The sequence below is a fragment of the Equus asinus genome, unplaced genomic scaffold (assembly GCF_041296235.1).
Source record: "Equus asinus isolate D_3611 breed Donkey unplaced genomic scaffold, EquAss-T2T_v2 contig_619, whole genome shotgun sequence".
Lineage (NCBI taxonomy): Eukaryota > Metazoa > Chordata > Mammalia > Perissodactyla > Equidae > Equus > Equus asinus.
The window spans coordinates 27,496-49,946 of NW_027225315.1; the positions used below are offsets into that span (position 1 = coordinate 27,496).

The 22,451-nt window shown below is 55.0% G+C and overlaps 1 protein-coding gene across 8 annotated transcripts in view; it reads right to left on the minus strand.

Annotated features, from left to right (window-relative positions):
* Positions 1 to 22,050, minus strand: part of LOC123278831 (protein piccolo-like) — a 47,382-nt gene extending 25,332 nt beyond the window's left edge. For 5 of the 8 annotated variants that reach the window (XM_070503703.1, XM_070503704.1, XM_070503701.1 and 2 more), the window contains exons 1-2: positions 19,160 to 21,472; positions 5,576 to 5,751 (exon numbers count right to left, since the gene is read on the minus strand). In XM_070503703.1, coding sequence (XP_070359804.1) covers positions 5,668 to 5,751; positions 19,160 to 19,507 — 432 coding nt within the window. In that variant the 5' untranslated portion in view covers positions 19,508 to 21,472 and the 3' untranslated portion in view covers positions 5,576 to 5,667. Of the gene's footprint in view, positions 1 to 34; positions 251 to 5,575; positions 5,752 to 19,159 lie in introns of those variants that run through there. The other 3 variants (XM_070503702.1, XM_070503705.1, XM_070503698.1) reach the window with 3 other exon arrangements.
* Between the last annotated feature and the right edge of the window lie 401 nt (positions 22,051 to 22,451).

Sequence of the window (22,451 nt, forward strand, 5' to 3'; positions counted from 1 at the left end):
AGGAACTTGATAAGCATAAGATGGATGTGTGAAATATTTTAGGCATGCTTTATTCATTTTTCTTATAAGATGGTAATGAGTTGCTTTAGTAAATGTCATAATTTCTCTTTGTAGGAAAAAGTTGTCTCGGGTATAGCGAGTGAACCAAAACATGATGATGCTGGGATCGCAGATGGGGGTCGCCTCGCTGCTGTGAAGAAGGCAATGAGAGAGAGGATGCAGCCGGGAGAGCGTGCTGAGGCCGTGGGCTCTGCGGTGCCAAAGGAAGTTGATCATAAAGCGTTTGACACTGGATCTTTTAGAATTGAAAGTCCCGTTAAATCATTCTCAGGTTAGTTTTTCTGTTGAGACTACTTAAGAAACGTACTTGGGTTGGATGGGAGCTTGTACAGGAGGTGAAAAAGTTTTCACAGGAAGCAATATAAGCTGTCTGTGATTTCTGGAAAATAGACCACATCCTCACCACCAAACACTTGCAGATTTTGTTTGATGGATGGGATTAGATTACCTGAAGTGACATATCTCCTAAAGTTGCTTTTCTGTGTTTTCTAAGTGACTTCACTTCCATTATTAGCCCCTAACCCCAAGGTCCTGGGAGGAAGGTCCCAGGTCCCAAGAGGGAAGGGCGATGAGCATGAGGAGTGAGGTGATTTCCTTCAGGTTGGTGCCAGGCTGGATGAGAATTTCAGCAGGAAAGGAAGCTTAGGCACCAAACCATCACACTTCTCTGGCTGTTCTTAAAAAATGACGCTTAGGGAAGGTGGGTTTGGTTTTATTTTCATTTGTATCAAAACTTTTGCCCAGATCTTTTTGAAACACAACAGGCCAATCCACAGACAGAAAGGGGACTCATGGTTGCCAGGGGCTGGGCGTGGGGAATGGGGAGTGACTGCTACAGAACCCGGGATTCCCTTGTAGGGGGATGTGAATGTTCGGGAACCAGACAGTGGTAATGGTTGTGCAACACTGTCTATGAAATAAAGGCCCCTGAATTGTACATCTTAAAATGGTTAAAATGCTGGTGGAACTTTATGTGAATTTTACCACCATAAAAAGAATGAAAGTATCTGCAGTATGATTTAGTTTATGTACAATTCTAGAAATCCCTAATCAATAGTGACCACAGGGAGCCTGGGGCTGGGGGCGGGAGGGATGAGAATGAAGCAGAGTTTAGGGGCCAGTGGAGACGCTCATCATGCTGACTGTGCTGACGGCTTGACAGGCCCACTGGAACTCACCAAACTGTCCACAGCAGACACCCACTGCTTCTCGCCCAGCAACCGTGCCCGGAGAAAGCCGCCAAAGAAGTAGAAAAGCTACACAGGTTTCAGCTCGTGGGGTCACTTTCATGCTCCCACACGAACATGCAAAGCGAGGGCCACCTCGCCAATGGGGAGTGATCGCCACCCATAATGTTCAGAGAGAACACACCCAAGCATAGAACAGCGTGCTACTTCTCATCCAAGAAAGGGAAGAAATTAAATATGTGTGTACATACACAGATGTATATTTGTAGGTATTTGCTCATATTAAAAAATAAAGGATAAGCCAAATTTATGAAAACTGTTACTTATGGGGGAGGAAGAGAGCAGAGTTGAACAGACAGGGGTAGACTCTGGACTTATGGGAATATATCTGGTTTGTGAGTTTTGACCTTGGAACCATGTACGTTTTTACATACTTATAAAACAAAATTTAAAAACATACTTTAAAAAGGCGATCTCTAACAGAAGAGAAGGGGACACTTCCGATCTTCCTCTTGGACCAGTGTTACCCTAATACCAAAACCAGACACAGGAATCACAGGAAAACTGCCAGCCAGTATCTCTTCTGGATACGGACACAAAAACCATCCACAGAATACCAGCCAGTGAAATCCAGCCACGCAGAAAAAGGACCACACACGATGGCCAAGTGGGATTTGCTCCAGAACGCAAGGTTGGTTTAACATTGGAAAAACCAACTCACGTAATGCACCTCATCCATAGAATAAAGAACCAAACCACACGGGCCTCTCAACAGACACAGGAAAAGCATCCGACCAAGCTAACATCTTTTCTTGATAAAAACGCTGACCAAACCAGGAATGGAAAGGAAGGTCCCCAACCCGATAAAGGGTATCTGTGAAAACCCACGCTCACAGCATGCTTAGCGGTGAAGGACTGGATGCTTTTCCCAAGGGCAGGATCAAGAACCTCCACTCTCGGACATCAACACCACACCACGCTACAGGTTCTTCCCAGAGCAGTCGGGAGCGACGAGGAAATAACAGATCCACACCGGGAAGGAAGAAGCGAAACTATTTCTAGCCGCAGGTAACATGATCATGTACACACAAAATCCTAAGGAATACGCTAAAACACTATTAGAACGAATAAATGAGTTCAGAGGACTGCAGGATACAAGATCAGTACACAGGAATTAATTGCATTTTTATACACTTGCAATGAACAAGCTGAAAATAAAATTCAGAGAAGCATTCCAGTTATAATAGCATCAAAAAGAATAAAATGCTTCAGAACAAATTTAACAGAAGATGTGCAAAACTTATACTTGAAAACTACAAAACATCTTCGAAAGAAACTAAGACCTAAATGAGTGGAAGACGTCCTATGTACACGGATGAGAAGACAGTAGTAAGACGGCCATACTCCCCACACCGATCTACAGAGTCAACGCGAGCCCAGCAGAACCCCAGCTGGCGTCTCTGCAGAAACTGACAAGCTGACCCTAAAATCCATAAGGAGTTGCAAGGGTCCACGGAGAGCCAAAACAAGCTTGAGAAGGGACTCACACGTCCCATTTCAAAACCGACTACAAAGCAGCAGTAATCAAGACAGGGTGGAACTGGCATAAAGACACAAGGACAGGTCAAGGGCTAGAATCAGAATCCAGTACTAAACCCTCATATTTATGGGGAACTGATTTTCAACAAGGGGGCCAGGGCCGCTGGACGGGGAAAGAATGGTCTCTTCAGCCTTGGTGCTGAGACAACTGGATTTCCAGACGTAAAAAATGGAGTTTGACCGCTGCATCACTATATTCAAAAATTAACTCAAAATGGATCAAAGACCTAGACGTAAAGGCCGAAACTAGAAACTCTCAGGAAAAAACAAAAGCAAATCTTCATGACCTTGCATCTGGCAATGATTTCTTGGATATGACGGCAAAAGTACGGGCAACAAATGAAAAAACAGATAAAGTGAACTTTATCAAACAAACAAAAACTTTTTGGCATCATGGAAGACTATCAAAAACTGAAAAAAGGGGTCAGCCTGGTGGTACAGTAGTTAAGTTTGCACACTCTGCTTCAGTGGCCCAGTGTTGGTGGGTTCAGATCCTGGGCACAGACTTACACACCGCTCAACAAGCCATGCTGTTGCAGCAGCCCACATCCAAAATAGAGGAAGACTGGCACAGATGTTAGCTCAGGTCCAGTCTTCCTCAGCAAAAAAGAAAAGGTTAAAAAAGACTCAGGTCAATTCTCAGTTTTTCAGGTGCTGAGTACATATAATTAAAAAAAAGAAAAAACAACTCAGAGAATGGGAAAAAATGCACACCAAGTATTGGATAAGGGACTTGAATCTAGAATATATGAAGAACTCTTACAATTGGACAATAAAGTGACAATCCAGTTAAAGAACGGGCACAGGATCTAAACAAACATTTCTACAAAGAAGATGCACAAATAGCCAATAAGCAGATGAAAAGCTGCTCAACATGACAGTCTTCAGGGAAATGCGAGTCAAAACCACCAGGAGACACTTCGTGCCCCCTAGGACACGCTGTCTACAATCAGCAAGACACAAGTGCTGGCGAGGGTGTGAGAGATCGGAACCCTCCTACGCTGCCGGTGGGAATGCAAAATGGGGCAGCTGCTTTGGGAAATGGTCTTGTGGCTCCTCAAAGCGTTAAACATGGTGTCGCCATGTGTCCCAGCAATTCCACTCCTAGGTGTGTATATCTGAGAGAACCCTACACCTGCACACCAAGACTCGCACACGCGTGTTCCAGCAGCCCTGTGCACCACAGCCCAAAGGTGGGCCAACCCAGACGTCCATCAGTTGATGAATGGATAAATGCACAACGGGACGCTGAAAGGACGTGCCACTGACACACGCCCCAATACAGACGAACCTTGAAAACACAGGCTCACTTGTATTTTTGCTTTATTTTGCAATAAAGCACTTCCTTTATTGCTCCTCGCTTTACCGCGCTTTGCTTTATTGCGTTTTTCACCAGATGCTCCACCAGCAAAGAGAAGATGACTTGCTGAAGGCTCAGGTGCTGGTTAGCATTTTTTAGCAATATGGTATTTTTTAATTAGGGTATGCACTTTTCTTTAGTCATAATGCTATCACCCACTTAGACTACAGCATAGCATAAACCTAACTTTTATCTGCACTCGGAAACCAAACAATTCGTGTGACTTGCTTTATGGTGACATTCACTTTGTTGTGGGGGCCTGGAGCCGAGCCCCCAGTGTCGCCCGGGTCTGGCTGTGTGCTGAGGGAAAGAAGGCAGACACAAAAAGCCACACATGGTATGGATCTGTTTACATAAGATGTCCAGGATACTCGAACCTACAGAGACAGGAAGTGGATTAGTTGGGGGTGGGGGAGGGGGGATGACAGCTAAAGGGTACAGGGTTTCTTTTAGGGGTGACAAAAATGTCCTCCAGTTGACTACGATGATGGCTGCACAACTCCGGGCATACACTGCATTGTGCTGAGTTGTACGTTTTAAATGGGTGAACTGTGGTCCGAGAGTTATATCTCAATAAAGCAGTTCCAACAAGAAAAGAGGACAAGCCCTAAAAACTGCAAGCAAAAGGAAGCACGTGAACCATTCAGCAGGTGGAACAGAACCTGCTCACAACACACATGGACGGAGGGTCAGCATCCAGAATAGGAAGAGACATTCCAGAGGGGAGGGTGGGGATGAAGAGAGAGAAAGCACCCCGGAAGCACAGGGGCAAAGGGGAAGCACAAGCACCCCAATGCGGCCTGAAGGCGGAGCTCAGGAGCACAGCCCAAGGCAGCCCGATCCATGGGGGAGCGGGACGCGTCAACGCCAGCACCCAGGAGGGGCCGTGCCAGCTGCCGGCTACACGGGAGCCTTCCCACGCGGCTGAGGCGATGTGGGAAACCACGATTGTGCTCGTCTACATGTGTCTACACATGTCAACATGGATGGCCTGGAGACATGCCACCGAATTTCAAAACCAAATGGTGAGACAATGCACGGGGGATCATGTGTTAGGCTAAGTTCAAAATCGACATGTTGCTGCGCATGGACTGTGGGTCCACTAGCACCCACCCTACACAGGGAGAGACAGGGGGCAGGAGGGCGCAGAGGAAGGGCCAGGCTGGACCTCAGGGGATCAGTTGCTTAAAAAATGCAAAGGTGAACGCTGCTCCATCTGGGAGGGCAACAACGCACAGGCATGTCTGTCTTCAATATTTGGCACAACCGTTAATACAGAGTCTCCACTGTGTTTCAGATCCTGAAAACAGAACACAAGCACCAACCCGTGAACGTGGTGCTGCCCAGAGGCAGCACGCAGGGCACCCACCTTGGCCACCTTGCCCATGTCCTCCATGGTGGCTCTCTCGTGCGGAAACTGGGCGAAGGTCCGCTCAATCTTGGCGATGACGGCATCGACGTTCACTGTCCCCTGCGGACGGCCTCGGGGGAAGTAGAAGGTGGGGATGCTCTGGCTGGTGGCAGGGGCTCCTCCTTTGTCTGGACCTGAGAAATGAGACAGGTGGTGAGGACTTGGGAACAGGAAACATCGTCCTCACATGAACCCGTAACAGACAGGGGCGGCACCGTTCTCAAAGTGAGCGCACGGGGCCACGGAACCCCAATGTGCACAGAACGCCAGACAATCCTGGGGGCCAACTCCAGCCATGAGGCCACCCGCATCCGAAAGGTCACACACCACAAGAGAGCGTCACATACCACTGATCCACACTGCTGAGCCTCCCCCAGCCCTGCCTCAGTGTGACCCCGCAACAGTGACAGCTGACGGCCCAGGCTGCCAGGGAGGCTGGCACAGGTCCTTGTGGGGAGCCTGCCCCGCAGTCCTCCTGGGGTCAGGGTCCTCCAGGCGGGTCGTCAATGGCGCTCGCTCACAGCCAGGACAGGTGTGGCCTCTCTTTGGGGCCCACACCTGCAGTCGCTGGTTCCCACGTGTGCCTCCCGGAGAATGGGACGTACGTCTGTCACCTGACCTGGGATGGCCCTCCGGGAAAGGATCTGGCCCTGCAGCCTCTTTCTCGCCAGAAGGCAGAACGGCAGCTGAGCCACCCCAAGTGAAGCCAGCACCTTCAGCAGCAACTACTTCGGAGAAGTTTGACCTCCTGACATGCTTTCCAAGACACAGTGGTGTCGGGACGTGCCCTCGGGGATTCAGGGAGCTGACCTGCTGTGGGGCTGTCGTTACAGGCGGAAGGGGGGACTCTGTATATAAAACACGGTTGTTTAAAATGCCCCCAAGCAGAAAGAGCTGTTCAGTGGACCCGGTTAAGGAATGACTGCCGAAAGTTGGCCCCAGGCCAGGTCTGCAGCACCGAGGGGGGAGAGGCTCTGAATCTCCTCTGAGGCCGAGCCCATGAGGCTCGCTGTTCCCACTACGGTGGGCACGGTCGCCCAGCAGGACTCAGCAGCATCTCCCTGCTGACTCAGGAGAGGCCTTCTGGGGCCAGAAACAGCTCCTGGGAGCCGGGTCGTAGACGGCCGCCGAGGACCAGGCACCCGGTCGGCCTCGACGGGCAGTGACGGGGAGGCACAGTCTGGCCCATGGACGCATCTCCGGTCTACACCCTACATTCTCTAGGGCTGGGGACACGAGGCCACAGTCTCAGGAGGCAGGAACAGCCCAGCGTCCTACTGGAGAAGGACTGGACTGAGCAGCAAAAACCCAATGCCTGAGGCCACGGGGGCTGATGGGGCCGGGAGTGGGCAGATGGTCAGGAGAGTGCACTGTGAGGGTCCCCAACTCAACAAGGTCTGGGGAACCCAATGCACACGGGACACCACGGGACCACATAGGACCTGCAGACCCTGAGCGTGCAGGAGACACACACACAACACAGCAGGCCGAGGAAACACCACAGAGGGTTCAGGGCCGGCCCAGTGACCGGGCACATCGTGGTTCTTACCCAGAGGAATGGCACCGCCAGCAGGCCCGAACGCCCAGGTGGGGGGTCCCCTCCATGCGCCACGGGGCACTCACATGTCAGCCACCCTCCCCAAGGCCGAGTGACAGAGCACAGCTCATGCAGCCACCGCCTCATGCCACAGGGACCAGGGGCTGGAACACCAGACACCAACAGCACTACCAATTTGCCACCAGGATACACAGTCAACACGGCTCCCCACTGAAACCTGCGGGTGTCCTACACATCTCGTCCTGCAACGGGGGCCTCTTCACCACCCAGCTGCAGCCTCTGGGACCGGCTAGTGTCCTCCTCAGTCCATCAGTCCATCTCAGGGACGGCCCATGTTCTCTCAGTCACGTCTCGGGATGGCCCCACGTCCCCCTCACTCATGTCTTGGGATGGCCCCCCACGTCCCCTCAGTCACGTCTCAGGATGGCCCCACGTCCCCCTCAGTCACGTCTCGGGACGGCCCTGCATCCCCTCAGTCACGTCTCAGAACGGCCCTGCATCCCCTCACTCACGTCCCGGGACGGTCCCTCGTCCCCCTCACTCACGTCTCGGGAGGGGCCCATGTCCCCCTCAGTCATGTCTCAGGGTGGCCCCGCATCCCCTCAGTCACGTCTCAGCATGGCCCCATGTCCCCTTCAGTCACATCTCGGGACGGCCTCGCGTCCCCTCAGTCATGTCCCGGGACGCCCTGTGTCACCTGTCTGTTTTCCCTCCAGCACTAGGAGGAGGAGTCACTTGTAAACGCTTTCTGTCCTGCCCCACTGACGTGACCCACAGACGACAGCAACACGTCCAGAGGTGTTGCTGTCCTGAGTCTGCTGTACTGGGGGGCTATGGGGAGAGCCTGCAGACGCACGACAATGAGCCCTGTGATCACAACAGGGCAAATAAAACAGTCAGGGGTTTGACGCAGGGTCACCTCAGTGCTGAGAGCCGAGAGGCAGATGTGGACGGCACGGTGATCAGAAAGGAGAGGCTGCAAAGGGCGGCCCTGAGGTTCCGGCACCTATTGCAGGCCGGCTGTGCTGAGCGAGGTGGATCTGCCATGGACGGTGGGAAGCACGAGGACCACACTGTGGACTAAGCCTCAGAGCAGAGCAAAGGCTGGACGATGACCTCGGGCCCACCCTTCACGAGACTCGGCCCGAGTCAGCACCCAGGGACACAGGCTGATCCCCCTCCTCCCAGCCCGGGATGTCCTGTTCCACGGGGATTGGGTTACAGTGTCAGAATCACTGAGTCCTGATGTGACAGCCCTGCACAGCAGCACTGAGCCAAAACCACACCCACCGTGGCCCAGGGACAGGCGGGAGGGGAAGCCACACCCAGAGCTGCCTCCTTGGAAGGAGAGGGTTCGGTTCAACAGATCTGCTGGGGGTGCCCACGATTCGCTTTGAGGAAGATAACTTTTCCCCTCGATTTCTGGAACAAAGACTGAGGGCCATTTTTCATTTTTTTAATTTTTTGTGAGGAAGACTGTTACTGAGCTAACATCTGTCCCAATCGTCTACTACTTCATATGAAGGAGGCCGCCTCAGCGTGACTTGACGAGCGGTGCTAGGTCTGCGCCTGGGATCCGAACCCGCGAACCCCAGGCCACCGAAGCGGAGCCTGTAAACTTAACTGCTGTGCCCCCGGGGCAGGCCCCTGAGTGCCTGTTTCCTTGCCTTGTGGCGGTGGTTCCGTTTTCCCGTCTTTCTCTTTTCTTCTCTCCCGCGAGGCGGAATGAATTGCGAGCCCAATGCCCTGAGCTGTCGGCCACAGTCGCTGCCCTTGTACCTTTGTGCAATACGGTGTTGGTGTTTCCTGAGCACCGACCACATCTTCCCATGAGCCATCTCACTCAACTGCCGCGTTCAGGACAATCTGTGACTGACGTGCCACCAGCATCCTGTATTCACGGTGGGAAAACTGAGGCACAAGGAGTCTGGCGCTCCAGGCAGAGGGCAGGGCACCTACACTGTGGGGTGGCTGCCCCTGGGCTGGTTCTGGAGCCGTTGTCAACCATGTGCCTTCTCCCCAGTCCATGGCTGGGCTGACACAGACCCCTGGGCTGCTAAGTCACAGGGACGTCGTTCGCTGCTGGTCAGCGCTAGGAGGCCGCGCACCTGGTCACCTGGGAAAGGACAAGGAAGAGGGATGACAGCGCTGCTACGCCTCCATGCAGACACACTGCTCGGCCTCTCGCCTACGACCAGGTGTGATTCCTGAAAACGAGGTTGCTGTCACCGTGTCAGCCGGCTTCTGCCAGACCCGTTACACAGTTAATACTCAGGCCGGTCCTGAGAAATGGACTTTGACAAAATGGACAGAACGTGACAAAGAACTTAAATCAAATCTTCCTGCGGCTGTCAGTGCACAGCAATCCACCACGAGGCTCACCCTCGCCCCCCTGGCTGGCCCGAGCGTCCCCATGGGTGCCCTCCTCCCCCTGGATGGCCACAGGCACACTCCAGCTGGTGACGGCGTGATGCTGACTCCACCACACGAAGCCCTGAAAGCAGCGGGGTGGGCTCACTGGGGCGTCCTGGACATGTGGTGTCAGGCCCTGTGTCGCTCACGCCCACTATCTGTGCCCCCCTCCTGTGGAGACATAGGGACATTTCCTGCCCAAGGGCTGCCAAGCGACAGCTCTGGAACCTCGCTGGACACTCACGAGGAAGTCTGTCTTCATCTGCACAAGTCACGCGTGGCGACCAGACCTCCTCATGAATCCGCAGTCTACGCAGATGCGAATCCAGGCTGGGATCCGCGAGCAAGGCTTTGCCCTGGGGTCCTGGCGGCTCTGCCTGGGGAAGTAACGTGGCCTTTGTGCCCTGGTGACCTCGCGGTGACCCGGCCGCCACCACACGTGAGGGGAGGGCGGGAGGCCAGCATGCCCCTTTGTGGAGCAGCAGCAGCAGCAGCGAGTGCTCGTGGCTCCTGTCCTAGGCGTGAGGATACATGCGAGCACCTCCTGAGGGGGCTTTGGGGGCCTGGTGTCCCTGGTGCTGGTGTCTGCACACACCACAGTCCTAAAGGTGGGCGGTCCCCACCACGGGCTAGGCGCCTGTCCTGCGTTGTTTAAAGGTGAGCGAGTGCAAGAAGCTTACAAAGGCCCCAATCTGAATGGGAGCACAGGGAGGCAGCCGGCACGGCCTCAGCACCGCAAGAGTGTGGCTCGTCCACGTGCTCCTGCGGGAGGAGCTCCGGGGGCCACCACCATCTCCGACACCGCATTCCCTCCTGCCCCGTCAGCAGAGGGCGCTGTCAAACTGAGGTTCCGCCGTCTGGGGGAACTAAGACACCACACAGGCATCAGGCTCCACCCCCACCGTACTCTGAACCAGGTGGAGCATCTCCTCATTTGTCTAAAAGGCAAGGACACCATCTTCCCTGCCCCTTCTCTACTCCACGCTGTGCCGTCATTTCTGTTCCTCCTCTGACCATTCCCAGGGCGGCACGTGTCTTCGGCTTTGTGAGTTTTGTCCTCCGTCCCCAGGCCCCACGTCTTTTTATTTACTTTGTGACGTCTGTCACCACACGGGAGTTTTTAGATCACGTTTGTAGTCGGCTTCATTCTCTCGTTGGTCTAACAGATGGTCCAAGGCAGCACTGGGAGCTACTTTATGACATCTGAGCACGTGCCCTGTGCTCACGAACTCAGAACGACCGGCACCACGGGGACAACGTCTGAGGTCTGTACAGTGGCCCATCGACCCTCCCATGGCCCTGCTGGGCGGGGAGGCCTCGGACAACAGGAGAGGCCAGAGGTATAGAGAAGGACATGGGGGGCCAGTTCCAAGGAGGATGGACACCGGGCCCCCGTGATGCAGGCTCGGCCGCAGTCCGAGAGGGAGAAGCTGATGGGCCACCCGGGCAGAGGGGCCAGCCTGGGCCAAGGGCACGGGGAGCCCCAGGTCCTGTGTGGGCCTCGCAAGGGGCAGAAACCACGCATCAGGAGCAAGTTCACCAAACCTCTGTGGGTGGAGACGCGCCAACGTGTCTTCCGAAGCTGCAAAGACTGAGCACTCTAGGAGGCAGTATTCACACTGCAGGGGATGAACCACATCTGACGGTTTCTACCCGCTTCCTGAGCACATGGCGCAGAGATTCCCACGACAGCGATGGCACCGGCTCAGTCACCTGTTCCTCCTTCTCCATCCCCCACCGTCTGCTGGTCCGCTTGTCTCCAGGGGCAGGAACAGGAAGGGGATGGGGCCCAACAGCCAAATGGGCCTCCCAGTCAGGACTGGCGGGGAAGGGCCTGCTGGTCGCGATGGAGACACACACACAGACGCACACACACGCATGAGGCCTCCACGCCCAGGGCTGCCACGCGAGGGCCTGTCTCTGCCTCAGCTCGTGTGTCTGTTCCTGGGGGTGGACACACAGCTCGCTGATCTCCAGGAACCCCTCGCCTCGTGCGGCAGCCCGGGTCCTTCTGACCCTGGAACACAGCAGAGCTCCTGTCTTCCTCTGCTCCGGGCCCTGAGGCCTGGCCCCGAGGACACACGCATAGCTCCATGAGACATGACCTTCTGGACAGCGGCACAGGACGAGCAGAGTGGGACACGAGCGAGCTTACTGCCTGGGGAGCTTGACCATGGTGGAGGGAGGACGCCCACATGGGCTGCGCAGTGAGAGACGGCCCCTGTGGTCAGAGCCATGCGGACGGGGGGAATTTGGGGGGAATTTGGCAGATGGAGGGAGGGAGGAAGGGAGACAGCTACAAACTTAGGGGCAAAGACACAACCACAGGTCTTTGGTGCTCTTGACAGCGCCCTGCAGACACCCCGCATGGCCACACTGGCTGCTGCCAGCAGGAGGGCTTCCCTTGAGGGTGCCACACGTCCCTTCCACCAACACGCTGGTACAGGAGGACGGTCCCCTGGGTCAGGAGTTTGAGAACCACTGCACCACAGCTCCCTGGGGCACAGCGGGTGTGTGGAGGCGCTAATGACTGCCCCTGTCACTGCCCACCTCAGGGCCTTTGTGCCTACTGTTCCCAGGCGCCCCACAAACACTGCCTTACCTCATCTAAGACCATGATCAGATCCCACCTGCCACTAGCATGTCATCAATAGACAACACAACACCCCCCGCCTGAGCCCACTCCCACCTGCCGTCCCCTCACACCAACCATCACCCCAGGTCACAAGGTCATCCCTGACACACCACACATCCCACCCCACCTGCCGCCCCCTCATAGTAACCGTTACCCCAGGTCACAAGGTCATCCCTGACAGGACAAACATCCCACCCTACCTGCTGCCCCTTCACAGGAGCCATCACCCCAGGTCACAAGGTCATCCTACACACCACACATCCCACCTCACCTGCAGCCCCCTCATAGGAACAATCACCCCAGGTCACGAGGTCATCCCTGACAGAACACACATCCCACCCCACCTGCCGCCCCTTCACAGGAACCTCACCCCAGGTCACAAGGTCATCCCTGACAGAACACACATCCCACCCCACCTGCCGCCCCCTCATAGTAACCGTTACCCCAGGTCACGAGGTCATCCCTGACAGAACACTCATCCCACCCCACCTGCTGCCCCCTCACAGGAACCATCATCCCAGGTTACAAGGTCATCCCTGACAGAACACACATCCCACCCCATCTGCTGCCCCCTCACAGGAACCATCACCCCGGGTCACAAGGTCATCCCTGACAGAACACACATCCCACCCCATCTGCTGCCCCCTCACAGAATACATCACCGCAGGTCACAAGGTCATCCCTGACAGAACACACATCCCACCCCACCTGCCGCCCCTTCACAGGTACTGTCATCCCAGTCAGGCTCTGTAGGCTTTTCTGTCATCCCAACTAGAAGGTGCAGCTACCCTCCAGTGCCTGGCACAGAGCAGGCCCCCAGCAATATGCAGTGATGGAACGCACATCCCAAAGAGCTCCCCTGAAAGGAAAACACCTTTCGCTGTGTTCGGAAAGCTGCTACCTCAGAGAACTTGGCCACATGACTCTGTTTCCCTCTGTCCACAGTGAGTCTCTCCCAGCCTGGAACCTTCCATGTCTCTCACACTCATGGGGAAGCAAGCGTCTCCCACCAACTCACTCCCTGAGGCACAGCGCAACACTGGATGACCCAGTTCTGGTGCTGGACTTGCAGGATCGACTCAGGGAGAAGTAAATGCTAACATGTGTGCTCTTTCTGCGGCCCTGTCAAGACCCAGGTACCCGGACCAGCCCTTCTGAGGAAGGCAGCTGGAAATGCTGGGGAGAGCACTTGACAAACATCTTCCTGAGTGCCTCACGGACTGGCAAGAGAGGAAGGACTCTCAGGGCACGGACGCTGGGAAGGGGCACCCAGCGAGGCCAGGAGAGGCTGGACAGGCGCTGCCTTCAGGGAGTGCACTCAAGGGGGTGAAGTGACCGTCACCTCACAGTGTTGCAGAGCTCGGGGACAGGAGGCAACATCCAGCATCCTCGACGGAGGCTGCCCCCTGAGCGGGATCCTGGGGGCTGCCCCTGCAGTGAGAAGAATGAAGTGGAAATAAATCCCCACCAACCTCTGACCCCAGGAAGGAAAGGACAATCATAGGCCTGAAAGCTGGTGCTGCATCAAGGGGCTGTGGGCAGGGGTGGTGGCGAAGCTCCCGAGAGCTCACAGCAGACTCCCAGTCAAGTGTGCAAACCAAATGTACATCCTGTGCCTGGTCCCCAAACCCTCCAGCCGACGACATCAGGCTGCCACAGATCAGCAGTGCCCGGAAGCAGCAAGATGTGCTGAGGTGAACCATCCTCAACTCGGGACTCAGAAAACGCCCCAAGTTCCAAGGAAAGTGAGGCGTTCATGATCAAAATGCACAAACACACATGAAAGGAAGGCACCATGGGGGAGAGCCGGCAAGCAGGGAGCAGCTGGGCTGGCGAAGACTCCGGACTCTGACGTTGTTGAGAATGAGAGCCGACACGCTTCATATATCAAGACAGGGAGAGGCTTGAAGATGCAAGAGTGAGGAGACTTAAGACAGCCCCAAATAAAACGTCCAGAAGAACAGGAAACACACTTGCTTTCTGGGTTGGAGAGCAGAGCAGCACAGCTGGGAGGGACTCGTGCCCCGGGAGGGAGGAGACGCAGGTGCTGAGCCTGCAGCTGCAGAGCTGGAGACACATCCTGAGACCCGAGGCCCAAGGAACCCCAAGCAGGAGTCCTTGGAGCGACCCACACTGCACACCGGACGACGAGACTGGACAACATCCAAGACAGCGGCAGATCCTCAGAACCTGCCACAAGGAGACGGAACGGAACAGAAAAGGGGACCGTCTCCAAAGGAGCGACCCAGGAGCCCTGCAGCCAGCTTCTCGACAGAAATGCAGGGGCCAGAGCTGGAGGAGAGCGGCTGCCCTTTCGCCCAAACGCCACCTCCCGGGAGGTGTCTGCCACACAAAACCAACATGGAGACAGTTTGAGACCAAAACGGAAGAAAAGCAAAAGCGAGCCGGCCACTGTCAGCAGACGCTGGTCCAGGATGTGCGGGGGACCGTGCGTCAGGCAGAAGCCAAGTGCTCCTGACGCAGGTCGGAGATGCAGGAAAGGGGCGTATGGGGGGCAAATCTCAACACGCTGACTGTGTGAATCATCATAAGGCGGCGATTTTATTTCTTTTTAAAAACCCTCCGAAGGCAACAACAGCAGTATAAAATGAATGGGGTCATGGAATGGAAGTGTCTGAGAGTTTTGTTTTTTTTTGTTGAAGAAGATTAGCCCTGAGCATCTGCCGATCCTCCTCTTTTTGCTGAGGAAGACTGGGCCTGAGCTAACATCCGTGCCCATCTTCCTCTACTTTATATGTGGGACGCCTACCACAGCATGGCTTGCCAAGTGGTGCCATGTCTGCACCTGGGATCCGAACTGGTGAACCCCGGGCCGCTGAAGCAGAACATGCTCACTTAACTGCTGCGCCACTGGGCCAGCCCCCATCTGAGTGTTTTGAGCTGGAAGGCAAAGGTATTAATTTTTCACCTGGAAAAATCCAGTAGTGGCCATTTCTAGGATGAGCAGTCAGCTAGGAGCAAGGGAATACTCCAAAGTAGGAGAGGAAAAGAGAAAGAGGAGGCAAGAAAGGACAGGACGAAAATAAACCAAGATGGACGAACAGTCATAACACGTGGAAACAGACAAACGGCACAGTTAAAAGATGAAGATCAGAAGGAAAAAGAGAATCGTGTCTATTCACAAGAGACACACATAAGACGTAAGGGTGCAGAGGGTGAACATCTTCTCAAAAGACGGAAAAGGGTAGAGGGGCCGTGGGGTGGCTGGACTGATGTGCACACAAGAGGTGGAGGTGTGGACAGTACTAGAGAGAGACAGGGACCGCGTCAGGGCAGGCGACCAGGGGAAACGACATGCCTCAGAGCTGGCCAATGCCGGCCCCAGGAGCCCCACACGGACACGGCAGACGCTGCAGGGAAAAGCAGAGGTCCAGCCCCCAGGGAGGCCGGGCCCAGCTCCCCGGAGCGATGACGGAGCTGACGGGACAACGAGAAACAAACAGCCTGCTGCAGACACGGGAGATTTACAAGTTTAATCTCCGGGACAGAAATAGATGCGGCCCCAGCACAGCTGCAGCTCTCACATTCTTTTCCAACACACAGGACGCCGTTGGGGGCTGGCCACCTCCTGGGCCGCAAAACAGGTCTCAGCAGGTCCTGCAGGGACCGTGGGGCGCATTCCCCGACCTCCAGGGGACGCGGCCAGATGACTGGAATGAACAAAAGTGGCAAAAACACACACGTGTGTGTGTGAAAGGAGAGTCCTAAAGTACGGCTCAGGCCTCTTAAAAAATGACAACCAGCCGACCAAGGGGCATTCGGGTCCCCAAGCCTCTTGCCTGGGCTCCCACCCGCCCCGCCCCACGCAGGCCCCCTGCAGCCCCGATCAAGGGGCACGGCCTCACGGAGAGCTACTTCTGTAGAGGGCCCCAGCCGCCTGCTCCCTGACTCGACCCCACTCCTGGGACCTCAGACTCGCCCATGGGCCTCCCAGAACACACAGTGGGGCGGAGCGGTGCCCCCACGACCAAAATCCAAGCCCTGGGATAAAGCAAAGGCATCTCTTCTCCCGCAGAAGGGTATGGGGGAGCCCAGCAGAAATCCGTCCAGCTGTGTCTCTGGGGTCACACCTCCCAACACCAGCCTCGGACGGTCAGGTCCCAGAGGGGTCAGACGGCACATGCTGGGACATCAGATGGGTCCCTCCGACTCCAACGGGCCAGGACAGGGCACAGGTGGCAGAATGAGAGCAGGCCAGGCAGGGACGCTGGGCCGGAGCGGCCAAGCCCAGCAGCGTCCTGGGCGGCCCCGTCTGAGACCGGATGCAGCAGCAAGGCCGGGACGGGGCCCTGGACGGGGCCAGGGAGCTCAGGGGGACAGCCTGTGGATTCCAGGTGAGCCCAGGCCCCAAAGATGCTGCACCCAACAGGAGGCCCCTGTGGGCCGCGAGCTTTCTCCTCGGCTCCCGTGGACCCTCCACCCCAGCTGGCAGGAGGTGCGCCAACTAAACGCGTGAACGACACTCCACGCTGACAGATGGGAGCCAGAGGTCAAAGTTTAACACAGGGGAGCCAAAGACAACAACGGGGGAGCCAGGCCCTGCACACGGGTTCGTGCGAAGGATCTCCCTCCAGCACAGGAGGGGCCGGGCTCACTGTGGAGGCTGCTGGGCCAGCCGCGTTCACAGGAGGGAGCAGAGCTGTGTTCCCAACACTGACACAGACGGGGGAGCCCGGCTGAGCGGGGTCCCCGGCCTGGACACTGTCAGCCTGGCTCTGCACCTGCCCCACAGGACGGGCTCCCAAGGGGGCGTGTGTGCGGCTCTGGAGTGGCCTGTGAGGGGAACCTGCATCCACAGCCGAGTGGACAGAGGGGCCGCTTCCAGCTGCCAGGGTCCTGGGAATGTGGATCAAAGGGGGTATTCATGACCCTTCCTGCAGGGTACTGTGACCCCACCCAGACTAGGACCCCAGACTGTGGCCCACTTGCCATCTGGGACAGGCAGAGCTGGGAGGCCACGCTGTCACCCCAGGGAGGGGAGGTCAGCTCAGAGTCCAGGACTGTCCCCAGGGGGTGGCCACACTGGGGTCTGGAATGACGCTCAGCGGGGTCTGTGTGCCCTGAAGGACCCTGCAGGGAGGCTGGACAGCGTGTCCGGGCCCACAGCAAGGTGACAGAGTGGAGGAGCAGAGGCGCCCGTCAACTGTGCCTGAGCCTGTTTGTGGAGAGTGGGTGATGGGACCCCCGGGGTACAGGACGCTCAGGACCCCTTCCAGCGGGGTGAGCCGAGCATGTCCTGGGCCTGAGAGAGCCTGCAGTGACCACCGGGAGTTGGCGCTGCTCGGCGCCCAGAAGGCCCGAGAATCCCTGGGCAGGGTGGGCGGGTGGACATGGGAGGCGGGAGCAGGGATGGCTCCACTGTGGACGGCACAGCCGTGCCCCAGGGTCCTCTGCTCCGGGCCAGGGGGGCCCACTGAGCGGGTGGCGTGGCCGTCAGGCTGAAGCACCACCTCCCTCCCTCCACCCCCAGCCTCTCCCTCTACCCCCAGCCTCTCCCAAAGATGTTGGCTGACCCCCCCAAGGCTGTGTCCCGAATCCGCCCTCCAACATCTTGGGATGAAAGGAGCCAGGAGAACTCTCCTTCTGCTCCTCCCACAACCCCCATGAGAAAGACCCACTGGTCCACCGCCTGCAGCCCAGGGAGCACTCACGTTACGCAATGCACATCGTCACGGCTGAGAAGCAAGGTTGAGACATGTTTTCTGTGACAAGAAACAACTTCCCATGAAATGAATTCATAAAGTTTGATTCCCAAAAAGTGATTTTCATTTGATAAGCAGCAGCCCTAAAGCAATGCAGACTTTCCTGCATGGGCTCTGTGGGGAGCCGGGCCCCCAGGCACGACCATCCTGGGCGAGGCTGGAGGGATTTCCGGGTCTCCCACACAGCCCAGTGGACCATCAGGAGAAACCCTAACTGCCCCACATCTGTTTTCCTATCGTCAAAGCAGGACCCGCGTGGGGCAGATTCCACTCCTGGGTCTCCAAATGCAGGCACTTTCCTTAAAATCTAGGGACAGACTCACACCTTCCCCAGCTGCAGACAAAACTTCAGAAGTTGGAAGACACAAGACAGGAAAAATTCCCAAGCTGTGTAAAAGCTGAGATATGATCCCAGAAAAACTCCCATTAAAATATCAGCAGAAGGCAGGTCTTTTTTTCCCCCAGATGGCCCGGTCTGATTGGATGTCATTTTTTTTGGCCACAACAGGACGTTAAGTCCTGGCCTAGAGAAAAAGTGCGGGTGTCTAACTGCAAGAGGTGAGGCGTTCAGGAGCAGGAGCCCCGGCCCCAAGCCCTGTGGCCCTGCCCCCAGCACCGGCCCAGAGCTGAGGCGAGGACAAGATATGCCACGGAGACCCCTCGAGTCACAGACAGACTCTGGGGATCACGGGCTGTCTGATGCTTCCAAACGACTGGGTCCCTCAAACTAACTCGTAACACGTCCAAGGTGTAGACACAGCAGGTCTTACTCCTCCGAGCACACACAACCATGGAGAGGGTGTCTACACGCCAACTACTCACTATCAGCACCGAGCCATCCACTTGCCCGGCCCATGTGTGCAGATCCCCACAGCCCAGTAAACACCATGTGGCCGAGAAGGCCAGGCGTCCCACAGGGCCGTGTCATCACGGAGATGGCCGTGACCATGGGCCAGGCTTCCCACCGGGACCACAGGGTCAGGTCCCCACCCGAGCCAGAACCTGTCCACGCGCTGGGGGCTTGCATCCTGGCCACACCGCGGCACCTGCCGCCAAAACTCCAGCAACGGGCGAGCTCTTAGGAGCTCTCCCAGCGACTTCACGCGGGACCCACGCTCCCTGCACGGGTGGGTGCGAGCAGCCCCCGCCCCCCCCACACCAGGGAGGGACTCGGGAGGGACCCGGGTGGGCCGGGGGGGTGACATGCGGCAGACCTGGACCTGCTGGAAGGCCTTGAGCCTCTTCTTGAAGCGGGAGGGCAGCACGAAGTCGCAGCCGCGGGCCAGTGAGGCCAGCTCCTGCCTCAGGCTGGGGTCCTGGCACAGCGACGGCTCGTGGAGCCGCATGTCGGCTCGCGTGGGCCGCCAGGGCCCGGGCCAGGCACCTCGCTCTGGCTCTTGCTCTCGGGGCTGGGCCTGGCTGGGGCCGCTGGGCTCGGGGCGGCAGCTGCGCCCGGCAGGACGGTTGGGGTGGCTGGGCTCAGCGCACTCCGTGCGTCGCTGGCCAGGCGCTGTGGGGGCCGGCCCAGGCGGCGCGCGTTCCACAGGCTGAGGAGGGCACATGGCTGGAGGAGGGGTGGCAGGCCACCCCTCCCGCGGGCGGGCGGGCCGGCGGCTGTGCAGGTGGGAGGGGACAGCTGGCGCGCCCTGACGGAGCAGCTCTCTGCGAGGCTGCTGAGGGTGCGGGAGGCCTTGCAGGGGGCGGTGTCTGCAGGGACCCCGGCTGTGGCTCAGTGTGGACGCACAGGGCACAAACAGGTCAGCAAGGACAGCCGATCTGGGGCAGATCTGGGGCCGCCTGCCAGCGCTCGCACAGCGGGGAGGTGGCGCTCTCCCCAGAAGCAAAGCCTGCCTGCCCGCCCACGACTAAAGGGGACCTGCCACAGGCTCCTCGCGGAGGAGCGGGTTCTACGCTGAGGCCCCAGCCTGGGACCCAGATGCAGCCAAGCAGCTGTTCCCTCCCTGAAAACGCACTGGGAACAAAGGGGTCTGCCCGCCCCAGCTTCCCCTGCTCGTTAGAGGCTGAGAAAACATACTGAAGCTGCAGAGGACACCGGAAAGTTTTCTCTTCAAAAATCGGGTGAGGGGGTGAGTATTCTGGCTTCTGTAGTCTTGGTGCCGGTTCCACACGACAAAACGTAGAATGTCAGGACAGGGCAGAAAGTACCACAACATACAAGGTAACAATATGGAACGACAGTGTGGAACGTCACGACAAAGTACCAAGTAACCAGAACGTCCAAAATAACGACAGTGCACAAAGTACCAACAGGGCAGAACGTAACCACAACGCAGGATGTAGCGCTAACGCACACCATAAGGTAGGAGCCAGTCACATAAACGTCAACAGGGCAGCAGACAGCAGGTGCACTGAGGATGCGGCCAGCGGACACACGGACACCCGGCACCTCCGCCCGCTCCCGCAGGAAGGACCAAGGCTGCAGTGGGGGCCGAGTCGCCTGGGCCCACGCAACTCAACAACAAAACATCAAACAACCCAATCAAAAAATGGGCTGGAGACATGAACAGACATTTCTCCAAAGAAGATATACTGATGGCCAATAGGCACAGGAACAGATGCTTATCATCGCTGATCATCAGGGAAATGCAAATCAAAACTACACTAACATATCACCTTACACCCGTTAGAATGACAAAAATATCTAAAACTAATACTAACAAATGTTGGAGAGGTTGTGGAGAAAAAGGAACCCTCATACACTGCTGGTGGGAAGGCAAACTGGTGCAGCCACTATGGAAAACAGTATGGAGATTCCTCAAAAAATTAAAAATAGAACTACCATACGATCCAGCCATCCCACTACTGGGTATTTATCCAAAGAGCTTGAAGTCAGCAATCCCAAAAGTCCTATGCACCCCAATGTTTATTGCAGCACTATTTACAATAGCCAAGATGTGGAAGCAACCTAAGTGCCCAGCAACAGATGAATGGATAAAGAAGATGTGGTACATATATACAATGGAATACTACTCAGCTGTAAAACAGAACAAAATCATTCCATTTGCAATAACATGGATGGACCTTGAGGGAATTATGTTAAGTGAAATAAGCCAGCAAGAGAAGGATAATCTGTGTATGACCCCACTCATATGAGGAATTTAAAATTATGGACTAAGAACAGTTTAGCGGATACCAGGGGAAAGGTGGGGTGGGGGGTGGGCACAAAGGGTGAAGTGGTGCACCTACAACACGACTGACAAACATTAATGTACAACTGAAATTTCACAAGATTGTAACCTATCATTAACTCCATAAAAAAGTGTTAAATGTATATCTTTTTTTACTTATCAAATACTTAAGGGAAAAAAAGACTACCCATTGTAGGACAACTTACTCTGAAGTAGACACTCTCACATATGGACAGTGGTAATAAAAGGATTTAGAAAACAACTTGGCAATAAGCCTTTGATCTCTTGAGTAATTCTGCTTCTTTTTATCTATACAAAGAAAATAATTCTTAATAAATAACTTTACTCACAAAAGATACTGATCTATGAGTTATTTACAACAGCGAAAACACTGTAAATAATTAAAATGTATAATAATGGCTAAATAAACAGGTATGCATAAAAGTCATACAATATCATACCATCCATTAAAAATAATTCAAAAAAGTTCAATTATAATATGGAAAATAGTTCACACTACAATGCTAACCAAAAATAGCAGGCTATAAGTTGTAGACAAAATATGATCACAACTATGTTTAAAAGCACATGAGGTAAGCCCTGTGGGATAGTGGTTAAGTTCACGTGCTCCACTTTAGCGGCCCGGGGTTCATGGGTTCAGATCCCAGTCTCAGACCTACACACCACTTATCAAGCCATGCTGTGGCGGTGTTCCACATACAAAATAGAGGAAGACTGGCACAGACGTTAGCTCAGCAACAATCTTCCTCAAGCAAAAAGAAGATAAGCAACAGATGTTAACTCAGGGCCAATCTTCCTCAACAAAAAAAAATACAATAGGGGGCCAGCCTGGTGGCATAGTGTCGTTAAGTTGGCAGCAGCCTGGGGTTCACAGGTTCAGATCCTGAGCACAGACCTAGCACCACTGTCAAACCACGCTGTGGCGGCATCTCACATAAAATAGACGAAGATTGACACAGATGTTAGCTCAGCAACAATCTTCCTCAAGCAAAAAGAGGAAGATTGGCAACAGATGTTAGCTAGGGCCAATCTTGCTCACACACACCAAAAAAAAAAGGAAATAAAATAAAATAAAATAAAACTATTACAGTAAAATACTGTCAGAAATATTAATAGTAGGTGTTATCTAGATGATAATATTATAGGTGATCTTTTTCTACCTTTTCATATTATAAATTTATCGCTTTTATGCTGTAAAAGTTCTGTTTTCTTTTTTAATTCATGTAATTTTCTTTTATAGTTCATAAATGAAGATTGGAGATGTATGAGGTAAACTAAACTTAAAAGTTGAAAACTTAATTTTCCTAAGATTTTGCAAGGTAATCCACTCCCATTC